General features: G+C 53.2%; 5 protein-coding genes across 5 annotated transcripts; 3 read left to right on the top strand and 2 right to left on the bottom strand.

Annotated features, from left to right (window-relative positions):
* Window positions 1-78: 78 nt before the first annotated feature.
* On the top strand, window positions 79-590 carry AUEXF2481DRAFT_5303 (uncharacterized protein; the record flags this gene model as incomplete). The annotated part of the gene is made up of 3 exons (XM_013487948.1): window positions 79-203; window positions 458-507; window positions 565-590. 3 exons carry the CDS (start codon window positions 79-81, stop codon window positions 588-590), a joined length of 201 nt encoding a protein of 66 aa, XP_013343402.1.
* A 443-nt stretch (window positions 591-1,033) lies between these two features.
* Window positions 1,034-2,308, bottom strand: AUEXF2481DRAFT_29782 (uncharacterized protein; the record flags this gene model as incomplete). Its single annotated transcript, XM_013488001.1, has 1 exon — window positions 1,034-2,308. The coding sequence occupies one exon, from the start codon at window positions 2,306-2,308 to the stop codon at window positions 1,034-1,036; it is 1,275 nt and encodes a 424-aa protein (XP_013343455.1).
* Window positions 2,309-3,551: 1,243 nt separating this feature from the next.
* Window positions 3,552-5,569, top strand: AUEXF2481DRAFT_29781 (uncharacterized protein; the record flags this gene model as incomplete). Its single annotated transcript, XM_013488000.1, has 4 exons — window positions 3,552-3,710; window positions 3,775-3,832; window positions 3,900-4,606; window positions 4,664-5,569. 4 exons carry the CDS (start codon window positions 3,552-3,554, stop codon window positions 5,567-5,569), a joined length of 1,830 nt encoding a protein of 609 aa, XP_013343454.1.
* A 5,491-nt stretch (window positions 5,570-11,060) lies between these two features.
* On the top strand, window positions 11,061-13,154 carry AUEXF2481DRAFT_97968 (uncharacterized protein). Its single transcript, XM_013488212.1, has 4 exons — window positions 11,061-11,142; window positions 11,256-11,877; window positions 11,934-12,422; window positions 12,475-13,154. Exons 1-4 carry the CDS (start codon window positions 11,133-11,135, stop codon window positions 12,653-12,655), a joined length of 1,302 nt encoding a protein of 433 aa, XP_013343666.1. The 5' UTR covers window positions 11,061-11,132; the 3' UTR covers window positions 12,656-13,154.
* A 1,721-nt stretch (window positions 13,155-14,875) lies between these two features.
* Window positions 14,876-16,324, bottom strand: AUEXF2481DRAFT_65707 (uncharacterized protein; the record flags this gene model as incomplete). The annotated part of the gene is made up of 2 exons (XM_013488127.1): window positions 14,876-15,915; window positions 15,967-16,324. The coding sequence occupies 2 exons, from the start codon at window positions 16,322-16,324 to the stop codon at window positions 14,876-14,878; spliced, it is 1,398 nt and encodes a 465-aa protein (XP_013343581.1).
* Window positions 16,325-16,608: the final 284 nt, after the last annotated feature.

Below are 16,608 nucleotides of genomic sequence, written 5' to 3'. Positions count from 1 at the left end.
TCACACCCAGCGCCCAAATCGACCAACGTCACTCTTTTCCCACCTTTTCAACCACTCGATCTCTCAAATACCGTCGCCATGCATCTCATGTACACTCTCGACAACCAGGGCAAGCGTGTCTACACCTTGAAGAAGGTCAACGGCGCAGAGGTCACCAAGTCTGCACACCCTGCTCGCTTCTCGCCTGACGACAAGTACTCGAGGTAAGGATCGAACTACTGTTTCTCTGTCGCGACCAGAAGGTGGGAGGATCAAAGAGGAGGAAGAATAAAAGAGATGGATGAGAGGAGCCTGGCTTGAGCAAAGTGGCAGAGGCTAGTGGATTATCGCCATGAGAGCACACGACACCATACCACAAGAGACGGAGAGCACCGCAGACACGGCGACGGAAGAAGAGCACAGTCGCGACAGAGAAAGCAAAACTCATGCAGCACAAATACTGACTTGATTGCAACAGACACCGTGTCACCCTTAAGAAGCGCTACGGTCTCCTCATCACCCAGCAGAGTACGTTCTGCCATATCTACCTTCACTCTCCCACCATCCGACTGACACGATATCCAGAGGACCTCAAGGTTCTTGGCCAATAGATGCTTTCTTGCGCATCTACCTTGCTGAAAGCAACCATGCACATTTGACCAATTTTTCGTACTATGGGGGAAAAAAAGAAAGGCGTTCCACGGCGCACATAACGATCATCGGACTGTATATTGGAGGGGTTGTCTCTTTGAGGAGAATGAGAGAGAGTACAGAAAAGAACAGCGACTGGCGGCCAGTTCAATGCTGCAGAACAGTCGAAAAGAACAAGGCATCTGCAGAAGCAGTGCCCGAAATTACCAAACATTTCAATCTCCAATCTGCCCAGATGTGATGGCTGCTGAAGCTTGCAAAGCACTTTTGTATACTGAATTCCACATATTGGTGACATCACTAGCAGAGATACTTGATACCGACAAACGCCCTCTGTACGCCTCATGAACACCATTTCCATGCAAGTAGATAGCTCATATCGACATGACTCAAAGCTCCCCGTCTATCGCTTCTTCGAGTTGACGTTGCGTCCACCACCAACCTTCATCCTGCCACCAGTTCTGTGGCGGTCTCCCGTCAAGATGCTAGGGAGATAATCCTCATCCATAAGATCTCTCTCCTTTCTCCTCTTCTCCGTCTCGAAATGTCTGGTGTACTCCTTTTGATCTTCGGCGAGAATCAACTCGTTGCCCCAGTGGCCTTTACCACCACCCTGGACTCTACCATTTGCGCTGCCGTGTACAGGCTTGGGAATACTGAAGCGGTCGCCGCGGGTGTTCCATTGCATGTTCTTCTTGAGGTGCAACTTGAACTCTCCGTTGGAGGTTGTGCTGCAAGCCACGCGGGTGAGGGTAGGACTTCCACATCTGGGGCAGAATTGCTTGCTCATCTCCTTTGTTGTGCAGAAACAGGCGTGGCAGCGGAGGATGTAGGTCTTGAGGTGCTTTACACGTTGCATGGTCGGTGATAGCAGGTTGAGGTTTATTTGAAGGAGCACGTTTTGCATGGCAAAATCGGTTGTAAGTGTCGCGACTTGGAGGACGGATTGTTGTGTCTGAGTGCTCTCGGTGCTGCCCGATGAGTCTTTCTCTTGATGCTTCTTCAGGTTGGAGGGAGTAATCCAGCCACCATCCGAGTCCTCGCCCGAGTCTGCAGCAACTTCTACGGTCGTAGGGGTGGGCTGAGCATCCTGAGCTGCTGGTTGTTCCAAGGCGACCTGTTGTACTTCTTCGATCTTCGCTTGGGCAAGGTCTTCTGAGATTTGCTGAACGGAAGCCTCGGTGGGCTCCTTTGCGGTCTCCTCGGTGGATGTCTGCTCCTGCTTGGTCTCTCCAGTATCCTCGTTCTTGGGCTCCTCTGTCTCTTCGGGCTTGACCTCTTCCTTGACCGGAGGTTTGCCGTTCATGCCCTTCTGACCAGGGTTCCTTCTAAGTCTCCAGTCGCCACCATTGCGCTCGCACTCCAACTCGTAAGCCAGTGCAACGATCTGAATATCGGGCTTGGAAAGAACATCCAGATCACCAGTCTTGCGCGCAAAGTCGGTGACAAACTTGATACTGGCGGGATTCGGCGAACGGATGGTCAAGAACGGCATGAGCTGCGTCTCTACGCGGGTACGGGTGGCAGCATCTCTGATTTCCGTGATGATGGCAGGAACGGTGACGATTTGCTCGGATTGGGCAAGAAGAGTCGATACAGTAGGATGGTTACGGATGATGGCACCAGTATCTAGAACGATGGTGTGCACCGGCTTTTGCTCGCCGATTGTTGCGCTCATTTCGATATTCTGTGTCGTCGTCGCAGAAATTGTGGTCGGCCAACTTTTTTTCTGAATCTGGCTGACGCCCAAGGACCCTGCATGTGAAGCGCCAAGAGACGCTGACTTGAGACTGCTCCTTACCTAGGTATCTTTCTGTTGGCTCCTCCACACGTGCCTCGATACATCTCACTGTAATCGACTTTCTTCTGCACCATAGATAGACCAACCCGTCAGATCAAGAAAGACCCGTCGGCAAATTGTGTCCCAGAACAATCTCAAGAGTCACTGCATTTTACTGACATGTTCGGAAGCGTTGTGGCACCAAGCAAACCCCATGTCCTACACTGGGTGCATATCAAGCACAAAGCTATAATGAGCTCATCTTAATACAGGATCATGGCCAGTCGAGTAACCTCAGCTCGAGCCGAAGGGAGCACAAAGCAATGTGTCTCAAACATGATGGTATCGCAGAATACGAAAGAAACGTACGAGCTTGACTAGACTATGGCGCAGAGTATCGTGGGCTGTCAGGTGAAGGTGTTGAGTATCAGCAGCTGGCCATAGCTGCAGAATTGAAGCAGGGCCGCAGAATGTGACATCTGGCTGGTTGATGCACACGCGAGATGTAGGCACGTCGTGTTACAGTGCCAGCGGCTGCATAGAACCCAAAAAGACACGGGTAGTCCAAGGGTCAACAGCGTGGCAGACATGGGATCAGAGAGCGGGATGAGCCGGGCATTCTGCATTCGACGAGGAATTGTGCAGAAGCCAATCAATTTTTTAATATCCATGGGTCAGAGGGCGGGCCACGAGCGGCTACCACGCCTGGCGGTGTGGTGTCTCGTGGAAACCAAGGACAGGGAGACAGCAGGAAAACAGGAAATAGCAGAGTGAGCACAGTATTCGCAGCTGGAGTCGTAGCAACACAGGAGTCAATATAGAGTACCCGTAGTCGAATGGGTGGTTTCAGAGCCGAGTCTGTCTTCGCAGATAGCGGGCCAGCCGGCAGATGTTCTCACGGGCCAAGCATGGTCCGGTCACCTTGTCGCTGCTAGCGAAGAATTGCAGCTAGCGGGGCTGTCAAGTTGTGAAGACTTGTGGGAACAGACCAGAGCAGCACCAGGACCTGAAACTCTCTCTGCTCAAGCTCACTGCTTCTGTGAAGCTTTCCGTCCGCTACCACATCGCATCCCCATTTTGTCTTTTGTGCCTCGAGTCTTCTGCCAAAGCACCCACAAGCATAAGCAGTCCTTGCAGCAGAATGGCATCTGCACCGACAACTCCAGGCGGCGGCCTCGACCGCTACGTGGTCATCCACGTAGCTACCACATGTGACGAGCACGGTGTCTATGTGACAAAGGATTCGGCAGAAGTGATTGAGCTGGGCTGGATTCTGCTCGACTCCAAGAACTGCGACGAGGTAGGCAGTCGTCGGCCTTGTCTGGCATTGGAAGAGGAAGCAGCGACTGACGTTCCTTCTGCAGCTCCACCGCGAGAGTGTTCTCGTCAAGCCCGTCAACACGCCCATCACCCCACTCTGCAGTAAGACCAGCCTCCGCTGTATCCTGTATCCTGTATCCAGAACGACTCTGACTGACACGTTGTGCAGCCAGCCTTACAACGCTTACCTGGGAGCACGTCCGCAACGCAGGCTCTTTCCGCGATGCCATCAACCGCTTCGACCAGTTCGCCCAGGAACACCTCGTCAAGAACAACCACGAGTTCGCCTTTGTCACCCTCGACTCGTGGGACCTCCGCGTTCAGCTGCCCCGCGAGGCCCGCGACAAGGCTGTCGTCCTCCCTCCGTACCTGCAGCACTCGCGCACCTTCGACCTGCGCACCGAGTACCAGAGATGGCAGGCCCACCACCCCGAGTCGCTGCCCTTCGGCTCCAGCGCCCTGACCAACATCTGTGCCGCCCTCGAGGTTGAGCCCGTCCAGTCGTCGGCCCCCATCAAGCACAACCTGCCCTTCCACCTGCAGGCTCTCGCCCCCGCCTCGCCTCGCCGTGCCATGGAGGAGGCCGTCACTCTTGCCAGAGTCCTCCGTGGTCTGATCCGCAAGTCTCAGCCTCCCCACGAGCACCCCGATGTGCTCACTCGCCCCATGGACGCCCGCGCAGATGTACGTGCCTTCCTGTCTGAGCGCAGCAAGGTCCTCCACATGAGCGGTCTCCCCCACGACACCACTCAATCCGAGCTGGAGAGCTGGTTTACGCAGTTTGGTGGTAGACCCATCGCTTTCTGGACCCTTCGCACCCCCGACCAGCACAAGCCTACTGGCACTGGTTTCGCCATCTTCTCCTCCCACGAAGAGGTAAGCTTCTCTCCAGAATCCATTCATGATTCAACCCATGCTGACTTCCACTGCTAGGCCGCCGAGTCTCTCTGCATGAACGGCCGCGCACTTAACGAGAAGGCCATCGAGGTCTCGCCCTCTTCTTCCCGCGTCCTCGACCGTGCCGCAGACATCCTGACTGCCTTCCCTCCCAGCAAGAACCGCCCTCGCCCTGGTGACTGGACATGCCCCTCATGTGGCTTCTCCAACTTCCAGCGCCGTACTGCTTGCTTCCGCTGCTCCTTCCCCGCCATGGCTGCAGCCCCTGACCCAATGTACGGCTACGGCTACGGCCACCCTGGCATGATGGGTCCTCCTGGACACCACATGGGCCACCACCACATGGGTGGCGGCGGTATGCGTGGTGGCGGTTCCACTCACGTTCCTTTCCGTGCTGGTGACTGGAGATGCGGTGCTGAAGGCTGCAACTACCACAACTTTGCCAAGAACGTCAGCTGTCTTCGCTGTGGTGCCTCTCGTGCAAGCGCTGCCTTGGTCGCCGACTCCAACTTCCAGCAGGATGGTTCCCAAGGCTTTGGAATGGCTCCTCCCTCCATGGCTGGCACTCCTGGACCTGCCCCCTATGCTCCTCAGCAAGGAAACTTCAACTCTGCCGGCAACTTCCCTGGCCAGAGCTACGGTGGTCCCCAGTCGACCTACGCTCTTCCTTCTGGCCTTGGTGCCGGAACCTCTCCCTACCCTGCCATGAGCTCCGCCTACAGCCACAACGCTGGCATGCACTCTGGCGGTTTCGACAGCCGTGCCGAGGCCGCTTTCTCCGGAGGTCAGAACAACTCCTCTTTCTCCAACGGCGGCGGCATGTACCCCGGTGAGCAGGCCACTCCCGACCCATTCACCTTCCTGAGCAGCGGTCTTAGCGGTCTCAGCGTTTCGGATGACGCTCGCCGCAACGGTGCCAACCCCTCCAAGTCTCCTGCATAGAGTGATGAAGACTCCCCGGATGGGACAGGAAATCGTCACAGCCACAGGAGATGACCACCATTTGTATTGAAAAAACCGGACCGTGTACACCAATTCAATTCGGAAAGGGGCAGGGTTATAAAATATGGGTTTGCTGTTTTTTTGGTCAAGAAAATTGCAATGTCAAGTCAAGCGTCGGCGCCGGTGGGGGGGTTGATCGGGATGGTTTTGCTTCTTTATACAAATTGTGGGATTGATTGTTTTCAACTGCTTCAAAGTCGCCCGCGATGATGGCAGGATTGTTGTTCGACAAAGGGGTTTGGCAAAGGAAGGTTGTGGTAGGAGCATGGCAACAAGGTGGAGGGACTTGGTTGGTGGTTCTTGTTACCCTCAACTAGGGCCACTTGAAACATAAAAAGCATTCAGGGGAAGGGTGGAAAGGCAAGCAGGACAACACATCTAACATCGCGGCATACATTGTTTGGCAAGACAGAAAGGTGGAGAGGGGCGAGGAGGAGTTGTTCTTCATAGAATCGTGCGATTTTTCTCTGCAGTTTTTGTTCATCATTGTTTTCTTTCTTCCATTTTACTTATCGCTTGCTTCAATTCCCTTCGTGCTCCAGTACCTTGTGAACTTCCCATGCTAGCTTTTACAACATACAAAAATGGAAAAAAAACATTGCTCACGACCAAAAGTCAGAATCAAGGATAAGCGTAAATAAGGAGCGTATCATTCGATGCATCATGCAAAAACTATCTTCCACGTCACGAACCATTAACAGTCATGTCGCTGGATTATCCAAGTCAATTCGTCATCATATTCATCATCTCCTGCTCACCAACTCGTTGATTTTCGTCTTCCAGTACTCCGAGTCGTGAGATGGTAGCCCGATCTACGAGCTATTGCCATCGCCATTGACGGCACCTCCTCTACCTCTGGGTGCGAAGCCGCCACGGCCTGCACCGCGACCTCTGCCCTCGCCACGTCCGCGTCCTCTGCCTCTACCGCGGAAATCGTTGTTGAGAATGGCGGGAGGAGGTACGGCACTCATGTTCTGTGGACGGAAAGAGAGATTGTTGCGGACAACGTTCTCCATGGGATCGGAGTTGTCGACAATCGTGTAACCACCTCTGCCTCCACGACCACGACCACGAGCTGGGTTTCCTCCACGAATAGCCAGGTTCTCGTGGCTGCCACGACCGCGTCCATTCATGGCACCACTGAATGTGCCTCTGAGTGCTGGAGGAGCATTGGCAGGGCGCCATTGCTCTTGAGGAGGTCCATAGCCGTTCTGGACGGTCAATGGAGTCTGCTTGGTGGGCTGACGCTTCGATGCAGCAGCCTTACTCTCAGCAATGCATTGCCTATCGGTCAAGTTCAGGACACTGGTCACAGGAACAGTGCTTCCTCTGAAAGGACTGCAGCGATCACCAAGGCTGGTACCAGACATGAAAGAGTAGTCGAACACCACATCAAGCATGGTCATTCTGGGTGTCTTAGTGACGCCGATGACAGTACCTCTCGAAGCGATAGGAACTCGACCAGAGTCTTGAACGTAGACGATGCGGTCACCAAGAGTGAAACGCTGGCCACCAAGACGCTGCTCGGCATCACTAGGCTTGAGGAGAGCGTGACGAGGAACGCCACGCATGGGCTTGTCTTCAATCTGATCGGCCGACAGTGAGACATAGTGCTCTGCAGCACGCTCAAGTGCCATGACGGTATCCGAGTTCATCTGCTCGGCGTCAAGGGGAACACGTTCGAACGACTTGGTCTCGACACTCTTCAGCCAAGCACCAATCTCCTTCATCTTCTCCTTGGCGACCTCTGCAGGGTAGAAGTCGGTATCGTTGAAGACATCACCCGAAGGGTTGGCCTGAATACGAGCGACAAAGTCAGGGAATCTGGTCATGTAGGTAGCAATGAGATCTACAGCCTTCTGACTGTATTCCCAGCCGCGTTCCGACTTGCGACTGTAGCCAAGAACCTTCATCTTGCGAGCCTCGAACTTGAGGTTGAGTCCGAGGTTGAGCTGCAAGCCCGATGAGTTGACACGGAAGGATGCGGTCAACTTAGAGAGGACGAGAGGGTGCAAGCCCAGCTCCCTCGCAACAGCGAATGCAGGCTTGTAAGGGAATTGGCGTTCGGCCTGGTTGGCAATTTGATGACCGAAGTCAGGCTCTCTGACCTTGACTGTGTTGACTCTGACATTGGTCTTGCCATTCTCGTGACCATCGACAATTGCGGGTCTACCGTAGTTGAAGTCGCCAAGAAAGAACGCGCGAGAGTTGAGCGGGAACTCCTCGTCCAGAGGAAGAGCGGCCTTCTCCAGGAAACGCTGATCAGCAGAGACAACTTCGTCAACAATAGCTTGAGTGGCGTAGTCAGCCTCCAGACCTTCGACCATGGCGTACTCTTTGACAGTTGCACCATCGTCAGTCTTTCGGAGGCCGACAAGCATCTCGACGTGAACCATGGCCTCAACATCGCTGATGATGACACCAAGTCTCTTGCTGTAGACGCTCTCGATGCGGCTAGCCTTCTTCTTCCAGTTGGAGATTTCGGGAGGACCATGGGGAATGGCCTCGATGTTGTTAGGTGTAGCCTCAGCATTGGGGTCGGCGAGAACATAATCGAACAGCTCATCAGATACTCTGGTGACCTTTGCCTCATGCAAGAAGGGGTAGCCAACGTGGACTGGCTTTCCGAGCTTCTGCTTGGCACGCTCGATGCTGCTGTTCTCCTCTGCGTTCATAATAGTGACAACCATGCTCTCGTTTCTGCTTTCTTGCTGGAAGACGTTGACTCCATGGAAGCCAAGAGTGCCAGTGGTGGGAAGTGTGCGCAGACTGGGGAAGCCAGCCAGAGCATCTTCACCAAGCTTCACACCATTGACAAGACCAATGTACACGTCCAGACCTTCCATGGTAGGAAGCTCGAAGATGTTCTCTACACACTTGCAGTTGGGAATGTCTGGGAAAACACCGGGGAGGGACGATGGGTAAGTGTAGTTCATCTCAGCGGCATAGCTGAACTTCAAGCTGACACCGAACTCATTACGAGCACGCTGTGCGTCAGAGAGCAGATGGTCTCTGGTCGACATGGCACTGAGCAGACGCTCCTCATCGATGAAAGGAATCTTGACGACTGCCTCCCACTCCATCTTCTTGCCGTTCATGTCAAGATCAAAGTCGCGAGGGTAGAAGTCGATGATGGGCGAGTCGGGACTGGTCATCAAAGGATGGTAGACATCGGGGACGATCGTCTTACTTCTGTCGGGAAGCACACCCATGAGTTGTTGGTAAGGGCGGAAAGGCTGACCGAGCTTGAAGTCGATGTTCGCCTTCAAACCGCGCTTGACATCCGAGATCATGGGCGAATAATGGTAGCCGTAGTACCAGGGCCATGACACGACACCTTGGTAATAGTAGTACAGAACCCATTGCAAACCTTGAACATAGTTCTCGGTAAGCTTGCGCAGCTCTTCCTCGTTCTCAGTGCCCCATTCGAACTTGGACTTGTAGTAGGTATCCTTCCACTGAGCAAATTTCTCGTCGTATTTCTTGCTCATCTGCTCTTGGGCCTCCTCGGCGCTGATGTCGACAATCTCAGCGTTGTCGTATCTCTTGACAACCCTGAGAAGTGCCATCTGGCCCTCCTCATCATCCTCATCGTCCGAGTCATCGGTTGGTGGGCGAGGGAAGAAGGAGAGTTGAATATGGCGCTCGCCTTGGTCGTCAACAACGCTCTTCCACTGCAGGTGGAGGCTGTCGGCAAGGTCTTCTACGAACTTCCTGTCTTTTGCAGGAAGCGATGCGGGCAGGTCGAGGGGAGCGGGTTCGGAGTCGGCGGGCCGACTGTTGACGTAATTTCTGACACGTGCATATACATCCTTTTGCGACGAGGTCATGACGACCTTGCCCTTGTTCTTTGTTCTCACCATAACATCCTCACGACCAGTCTGCTTGCCCTTGAACCAGCTGGCATCTGCGTTCTCAGACTCAAAGTGGCGGTACTCGACATGGGAGAGTTCGTCGAGGAGTATGGAAAGTCGGTCCAGGTTAATGACACCGCCCTCGTTGATATAGCCCTTGGCAAGGGGAAGAATCTTCTTGTAGACACCAAACATGAGAGCCAAAGCGCCCTCGTTGATGTGCAGATGAGGAAGATTGGGCAAGAAATCGTTACCGACGAAGAAAGCCATCAAGATGAAATCGTCAATGACGCGCTCCATGTCGAATTCGAAACCAAGAAGTCCGGGCTCTTTCAATTCCTGAAATTCAAGCTCGAGATACTCGCGTACTATGCAGAGATGCATGAGATAGAAATTCTGATGTTCCAATTCCTTTGACTTTGCCTTGCTTTGGCGGCCAAAGGTAACCTCCTCACGGAGGAGACAGAAGTGAGGGTCGTGGCTGAGAAGACCCAGCATGATAAGATCGGCGTCGAGACCGTAAAGACAGTGGCGGACGTTGGGGTCGTAGTCGGGTTGTGATTTGGCCTTGCGGATGTATTCCATGATCTTGTGCTCTCCTTCTCCAGGGACTTCGTGGCCAGAGAGAACAATCTCAGGTCCTTGCCAGTCGATGTCTTCGGAAACCTTCTTTGCGATGAAGTATTTCAAGTGTTGTGTAAGACGGGCCATGAACTCTGTTCCAGGGGTGATGCAGTTGCTGTCGAAGGGGGCTTCCTTTGGCATTTCGGTACCAGCGGCGATGGCCTTCTCACGAGCATTTTCAGCATCGAGAGCGGTACGGAAACGTCTAGCACGCTGCTGGTTCATCTTTGCTCTGGGAGCAACACCATCAATGGCCATGAAGAAGAGCTGCTTGGGCTTGATCTTGCCAAACAAGTGCTCGATGTAGTTGAAGATGGCGATGAACATTTCATCTTCGGTCATACGCTTGGTGACATGGTCTCCGTCTTTGTGGGTGCAGTTGTGAATAATACCGTTCATGTCGAGCTGTGTGGCATGGTCAGGCGGTGATCGAGTGGGTTGGCGCATAGCGCAGGCATTGGCGCTAAGGGAGAACATACGTAAAGAGCGTCAAACTCGGGAATGCGGTTCTCGGCAATCAGCTGAGAGATGGCGGGATAGCGTTCGCTCATCCATCGGAAGAATTTGGGAACACCTGATCAAGCGCATGTTGGTTAGCTATGCTCGTGGTCGTCGCCGTGTCAGGATGGCGTAGGAGCCACTTACCCATGATGATCTGTGTTCCAAGATCAAGGATTGGGGTCGAGTAGTAGAAGGGAAGGGGGGAGGGGGAAGGGCAGAGAGTTGGGTGCTGAAAGGGCGTATGGCGGGATATTTCGACACGGAGTCCTCGAAAGGAAGAAGGAGGAAGCACGCAAGAGGCGACTGCGACTTTGATGATGTCGACCAGTCACAGCGCACAGACGTGTGAGAGAGCTCCTTCCCCGGCTTTCACTCGAAGTTTGCTTGGCGGCTCCGGGCTCCCAGGCCAATCTATGAGCTATGAGCAAACGCGTCGAGCTGTCCGTGGAGCGCGTAAATCTTTCTCCACCATTCACGTATACCACTATCCAGCGTCACTGATCCTTGACCCACTACCAACCATCATGGACCAAGGTATGCACCCGTATCTATCGCTTCCTCTAGTCTTGCTCCAAGCGCCTGCGCCTCTAGCTTCACATGACTTCACATCGCCTCACCATCACACCCGACTAACGACGCAATGGCAGACATTCAAGCACAGCCCGCTGGCGTCAGTGACCCCGCCGTCGAGAACAAGATCATCAACGAAGAGTACAAGGTCTGGAAGAAGAACGCCGTCTTTCTCTACGATGTCATCTACAGCAGGGCTCTGGAGTGGCCCACCCTCACCACCCAGTGGCTCCCCGACGTGCAGTCCTTGCCCGACAAGAACTTTTCCACCCACCGCCTGTTGATCGGCACACACACTTCAGGCGCCACTCAGGACTACCTCCAGATCGCAAGTGTCGACCTTCCCAACAAACCCGCCGTCAACCCCGCAGACTACGATGCAGAGAAGGAGGAGATTGGCGGCCACGGTGCTGCCAAACAGCCCATCTCCTTCAACGTCATCCAGAAGATCAACCACCCTGGCGAGATCAACAAGGCTCGCTACATGCCTCAGAATCCTGACCTCATCGCGACCATGACCATTCAGGGAGACGCCCTTGTCTTCGACCGCACAAAACACTCGTCCATGCCCAAGACGAACCAGGTCGATGCGCAAATCGAGTTGAAGGGTCACGAGAAGGAGGGCTTCGGCCTTGACTGGAACCCTCACTTTGAGGGTCAACTAGCCACTGGTAGCGAAGATCAGACTGTGCGCGTATGGTACGATCGTCTCTCTCTCTGGCTCTCATACCGATACATGACTGATTGCTTCTCAGGGACATCAACAACTTCTCAAAAGCCGACAAGATTCTGACAACCGCTCGTATATTCAACCATCACAGCGCCACCGTCAACGACGTACAATGGCACCCCATGCACGGCAAGAACCTGCTAGGCACAGTCGCAGATGACAAGACCTTTTGCCTCATGGACCTCCGCACAGCCTCCAATTCAAAGCCCGCAATCAGAATTACCGGTCACACAGATGCTATCAACACTCTGGCCTTCCACCAGAAGCATGATGTGCTATTCGCCACTGGTTCTGCTGACCGTACTGTGGGAATCTTCGACATGAGATTCCCAGAGCACGGCAAGATTCACAGCATGGAGGGTCACCAGGATGTCGTCACTAAGATTGAGTGGCATCCTCACGACCCTTGCATTCTTGCCAGTAGTGGTGATGATCGTCGTGTCATTTTCTGGGACATCAGTCGCGCCGGAAGTGAGCAGACTCCAGACGATGCTGAAGATGGCCCACCAGAGATGTATGTACTTCACTGGTCTTTTCTGTGCGCCCAATACTGACTTTATTGCTAGGCTCTTCATGCATGGTGGCCACACTAGCCGTGTATCGGACTTCAGCTGGAACAAGAACGACCCGTGGATGATGTGCTCGGTCGCCGAGGACAACCTCATTCAGTGCTGGCGTGCCTCGAGAAACTTGGTTGAAACCTTGCCTCCCGGTATTCCACGCCGTGAAGTGTCTGTATCACAATAGAGCAAAGGCTGACTTTAGCTTCTATCTACAGCCGCAATGAGAGACGTTCAGGACTAGAAGACCCCTGAACCCGAGGTCATTGTCGAAAGCTGGATGGACGGTCTCGATTGAGAAAAACATGATTGATTTCCGGAGCAGCAAGGCGTTCAAGGCGCGATGGGAAGTTGAAGCATCTATCTGGCTTGGACTCGGTCAGAGTCATGGGAATGGAGACGGATTGTTATGAGAACTAGAAAGCGATCGTGTAGACTCCTCCACAAACATTCTTCCACATCACAAACACGACTTTGGTCGATCATGCATCGTGAATCCGACCAGTCGTGTGTCACGAGTAAGGCAGGATTATGTGATGCTTTGTAGATATGGACTCGAGGACAACCAACAACCTGATCTACTATCGCTAATCTGATTGTCGAGTGCTAACGTGTATTGGCTCAAAGTGCTTCCATGAGCCTGATAGATATCGGAGCCTACAGCCGCAATGCGATCAAAGACCAACTTCATTCATCACAGATCAACATCATAGTCATTTTGATTACTATGACGAGTTTTTGACGCTATAGAACCAGATGTGAATGTATTTGCAATGATTCTCCCTCTTGGACGGGGTGCTGCACGATGACATAGTCTCGCGACTTTTTAGACATGAGAATACCAAGCTGCAACTTCACCTTGGAACGCGTGGATGATATTGTCATGATTCTCTATCGAGACACGCGCATACATCCACAAATGACAACGGCATTTGAGCCTGTATCGTAAATTGACAGGCATTGAAGTGATGATAGACCACTGGACTGGGTTGAACTGGGCCAGGGACTGAACTAGATTTCGAGACTGGAATCGCTTACGCAAGCTACAACACGCCGCGACGAGTCATCATCTTCTGACTATTGGGACTCTGAAAAGACACGCTCGAGACAATCAAGATACATCAAGATACTAGAGAACCAGTGCATACAGGATCGACAGAACAGAGACCCATACAGGAGGTATAGACCTGCAGTGGAACACAGATGTTACGTGGATACAATAAACAAGAGTCGTGCGTTCAATCGTGATTCAGGTTTCCTTCTCGGTCCGCACGAGGTCCACTCGATCTGAGCCTCGCTCTCGAATTGCCTATTTATGCCGAGTCTGACTCCACGGCTCTTCCTCCTAGAGACCGATGTTGTCTCGCATGCGATCCGCAATACTTGTATCTAAAGCTTCGATCAACTCTCGGAGCGCCTTTTTTTTTTCTTCCTGAACAAGTCCCTCTCAGAAGATTCAACCCTTATATACCACCCAGATACCAGATTTCTCGGCGGAGTGAGACCGCCCAATGGGAGGCCGATCAGAGGGAAAACTGGTGTATTACTAGAACTGTATGGCTGGTCCGGGGGTTGGAAGGCTGCATTGCCTTTTGCTCGTGCGGTCAAGTTCAAATCACTCGCACGACGATTCCATTTTCTTTTCGCACTTTTTAGAGATGCGAACGGGGAGTATGTCACTGTAAGCAGGAGTGTTGCTGTCTTGTTCTGAATCATCTCTGGACTTTCTTTGCATGCTGTACAAGTGGATCTGATGGCACACCTTCCGAATGTCACTCTCAGAGGAAGGCTACACTATGTTGGATTGGATTCTGCATTTCGACAACCGCGTTCTAGGCTTCAAGCTGCTTCCGAAGAATCGACGAGCTGCTGACACGACTCATAGACCCCGACACCCGCATAAGAATCAAGGCGGTGGTGTACGGTGCCTTCTCAAACATATGAGCAAGACAATCATCCTCTATAGTGCCAGTGAAAGGTCAGCAATGCCATGGCACAATGATTATCGATCAACAATCAAGATCGTGGCGGTGTTGGATCGGCAGGCAGTATTCATGATGCCGAGGTGAGTTGTAAGCACGCGTCGAGCAAGATAAAGGATCAACGGAATATAATGATCTGTTTCATGAACGATCACTTCGAGTGTCGCTAATACTACAGACATCAATGCGGTAAGCCGAAACAACCAATCACGCCTCAGTCAGCGCGAAATGCTCCAAAAATGGACATGATCCGCGCCCTGCATCTTTCGAAAGCTTATTTCAAACCCAGGCCTCAAATGCTCAGGCGTGACCAGCAAACGTACATTGTAGAGACTATACGTGACCAGAAAGAGACACCAACCAAACTCGTAGTTTGCAACCTCAACCGCGCGCTGCTTGGCTTCAATGGACCGGACATGAGAACTCTAGTCCCTGAACTCGGCGTCGACAGACTCGAAGCCATCAAGGAAGCCTTGGAACATCTGAACACCAAGACCGGGATCCGAAGTACCGGTCGTGGCACGAATACTGTGCATGCTCAGTTGTGGAATGCCGGCATCAATAGCACGCATACCAGTAGCGCAACTGAGCATAGGTCCAACGGTGCCGCCTGACCTCGAGTCGTTTCTGATCTGGAAGACTTGGAGGGTAGCGTTGACCTTTTCGGCGCAGCGAGTGAAGATGGCGGTCGACACACCATCTGTGGTCATGTGGCCGTTGCTGTCTGCTGAAACTACGACACCAACATTGAGTTCAGGAGCGTGGTTGGCGAGGTATACGTTCTCGAAGTTGGGGTTGACGGCATGGGTAACGTCTGACGAGACGAGGAAGGAGTTTGCGTATGTACGGCCCATGAGGTCCGAGGCGGGATGTTGGCCTGCGAGACTGCCGACTGCACGCTCCATGACAATGGGGAGGAAGTTACCGCGGGCACCTTGCCTTAAGCCACTGCCAATTTCCTCATCATCGAAGAGACCGACCATCTTGATAATACCAGAGCCAGAGGTACCGTTGCGGGCGCTCTGCTTCAAAGCCTCGAGTGCGGCCCAACTGCACAGCTTGTCGTCGATACGACCGGCGGTGATGAACTCCTTGTCGAGGCCAGCAAGAGTAGCTGGTTGGAGATCAAACAGCTCAAGTTCCCAGTTGACGATACTTGAGGCATCGCTGACGCCGAGTTCCTTCGTAATAGCGCGAACAAGACGAGGGGGCTGAGTGGCAGCGAAAGAGCCAACCTTTCCTTGGGTCTCAATCTGGCTCTTTGCCGACGACTCCAGACCAATGATTGGCACAACTTGCGTCTCGAGGTTGAAAGGGCCGTTTGCAGGAGCGCCGAAGTGAGGAGCAAGTGTGGGGATCTTAGCGATGGGCCAGCCGAGCTTGACCAACTTTGTGGCGATCTTGTTCCCTTCTTTTACAAGCACTCGTCCGCCGATACTGAGGTCTCTGTCCCACCATGTGGGTCCTGAAAGGGCAGTCAGTATTGAAGGTGGAAGCAAGATTACGCTGTACTTACCCAAACCACCGGCGTAGGGGGCAACGCCCAGCTCTACATAGCCAGCCTTGTTAGGCACCTTGCTGACAGGCTTCAGCTTAGCGGTGAGAGCATCAACATGACCAGCGAGAACGGCAGCACCATTGCCAGACTTGTAATCATCACCAACGACAAAGGCGATCAAACTGCTGCCGTTACGCTCGACAAAGTACTTGCCGCCAGCCTCGATACGCCACGAGTCTCTCTCACTCAGCTTGGTGAAGCCATCGCGCTTGAGGCCTTGAGCCATGTCGTCGACGGCGTGGAAGACGGTGGGGTTGTTGGTCAAGAAGTCACAGAAGGGCTTTGCGTATGTCTCGACATTGTCTGATGTTGCCATGATGGGGGCGGCTCTTTCAGAAATGGGGAGGTACGACGACGATTGGGCGTGCTGGGTGGCTGATTGGAGCATACTGTCGAGCTTCTGTTGTTCGATACGCAGGCATTGCTTGCTCTGCTCGTGTACTAGTTCGAGTTGTCTCAAGTAGTCGGCATAGGCAGCCTTTCTTCTTTCTTCCTCGACATTTTCCTTGAGGTGCAGAGGGAAGTCGAAGGTTGGTGGCGGTGAGTTCATGTGGTGGTGGAAGGATTGGGTTGATGTCTTGCGCGATAGGCCCTGCATGT

The sequence above is a fragment of the Aureobasidium subglaciale genome (assembly GCF_000721755.1).
Source record: "Aureobasidium subglaciale EXF-2481 unplaced genomic scaffold scaffold_11, whole genome shotgun sequence".
Lineage (NCBI taxonomy): Eukaryota > Fungi > Ascomycota > Dothideomycetes > Dothideales > Saccotheciaceae > Aureobasidium > Aureobasidium subglaciale.
Note: the sequence above shows the minus strand (reverse complement) of the source record. Positions and strands in the feature narration are given on the sequence as shown.

What these genes read in the sequence shown, in the direction of transcription:
- AUEXF2481DRAFT_97968 (XM_013488212.1), top strand. An exon ending in GATCAGACTGTGCGCGTATG is followed by an intron (nt 11,878 to 11,933) that starts GTACGATCGTCT and finishes ATTGCTTCTCAG; the next exon opens with GGACATCAACAACTTCTCAA. An exon ending in GAAGATGGCCCACCAGAGAT is followed by an intron (nt 12,423 to 12,474) that starts GTATGTACTTCA and finishes CTTTATTGCTAG; the next exon opens with GCTCTTCATGCATGGTGGCC.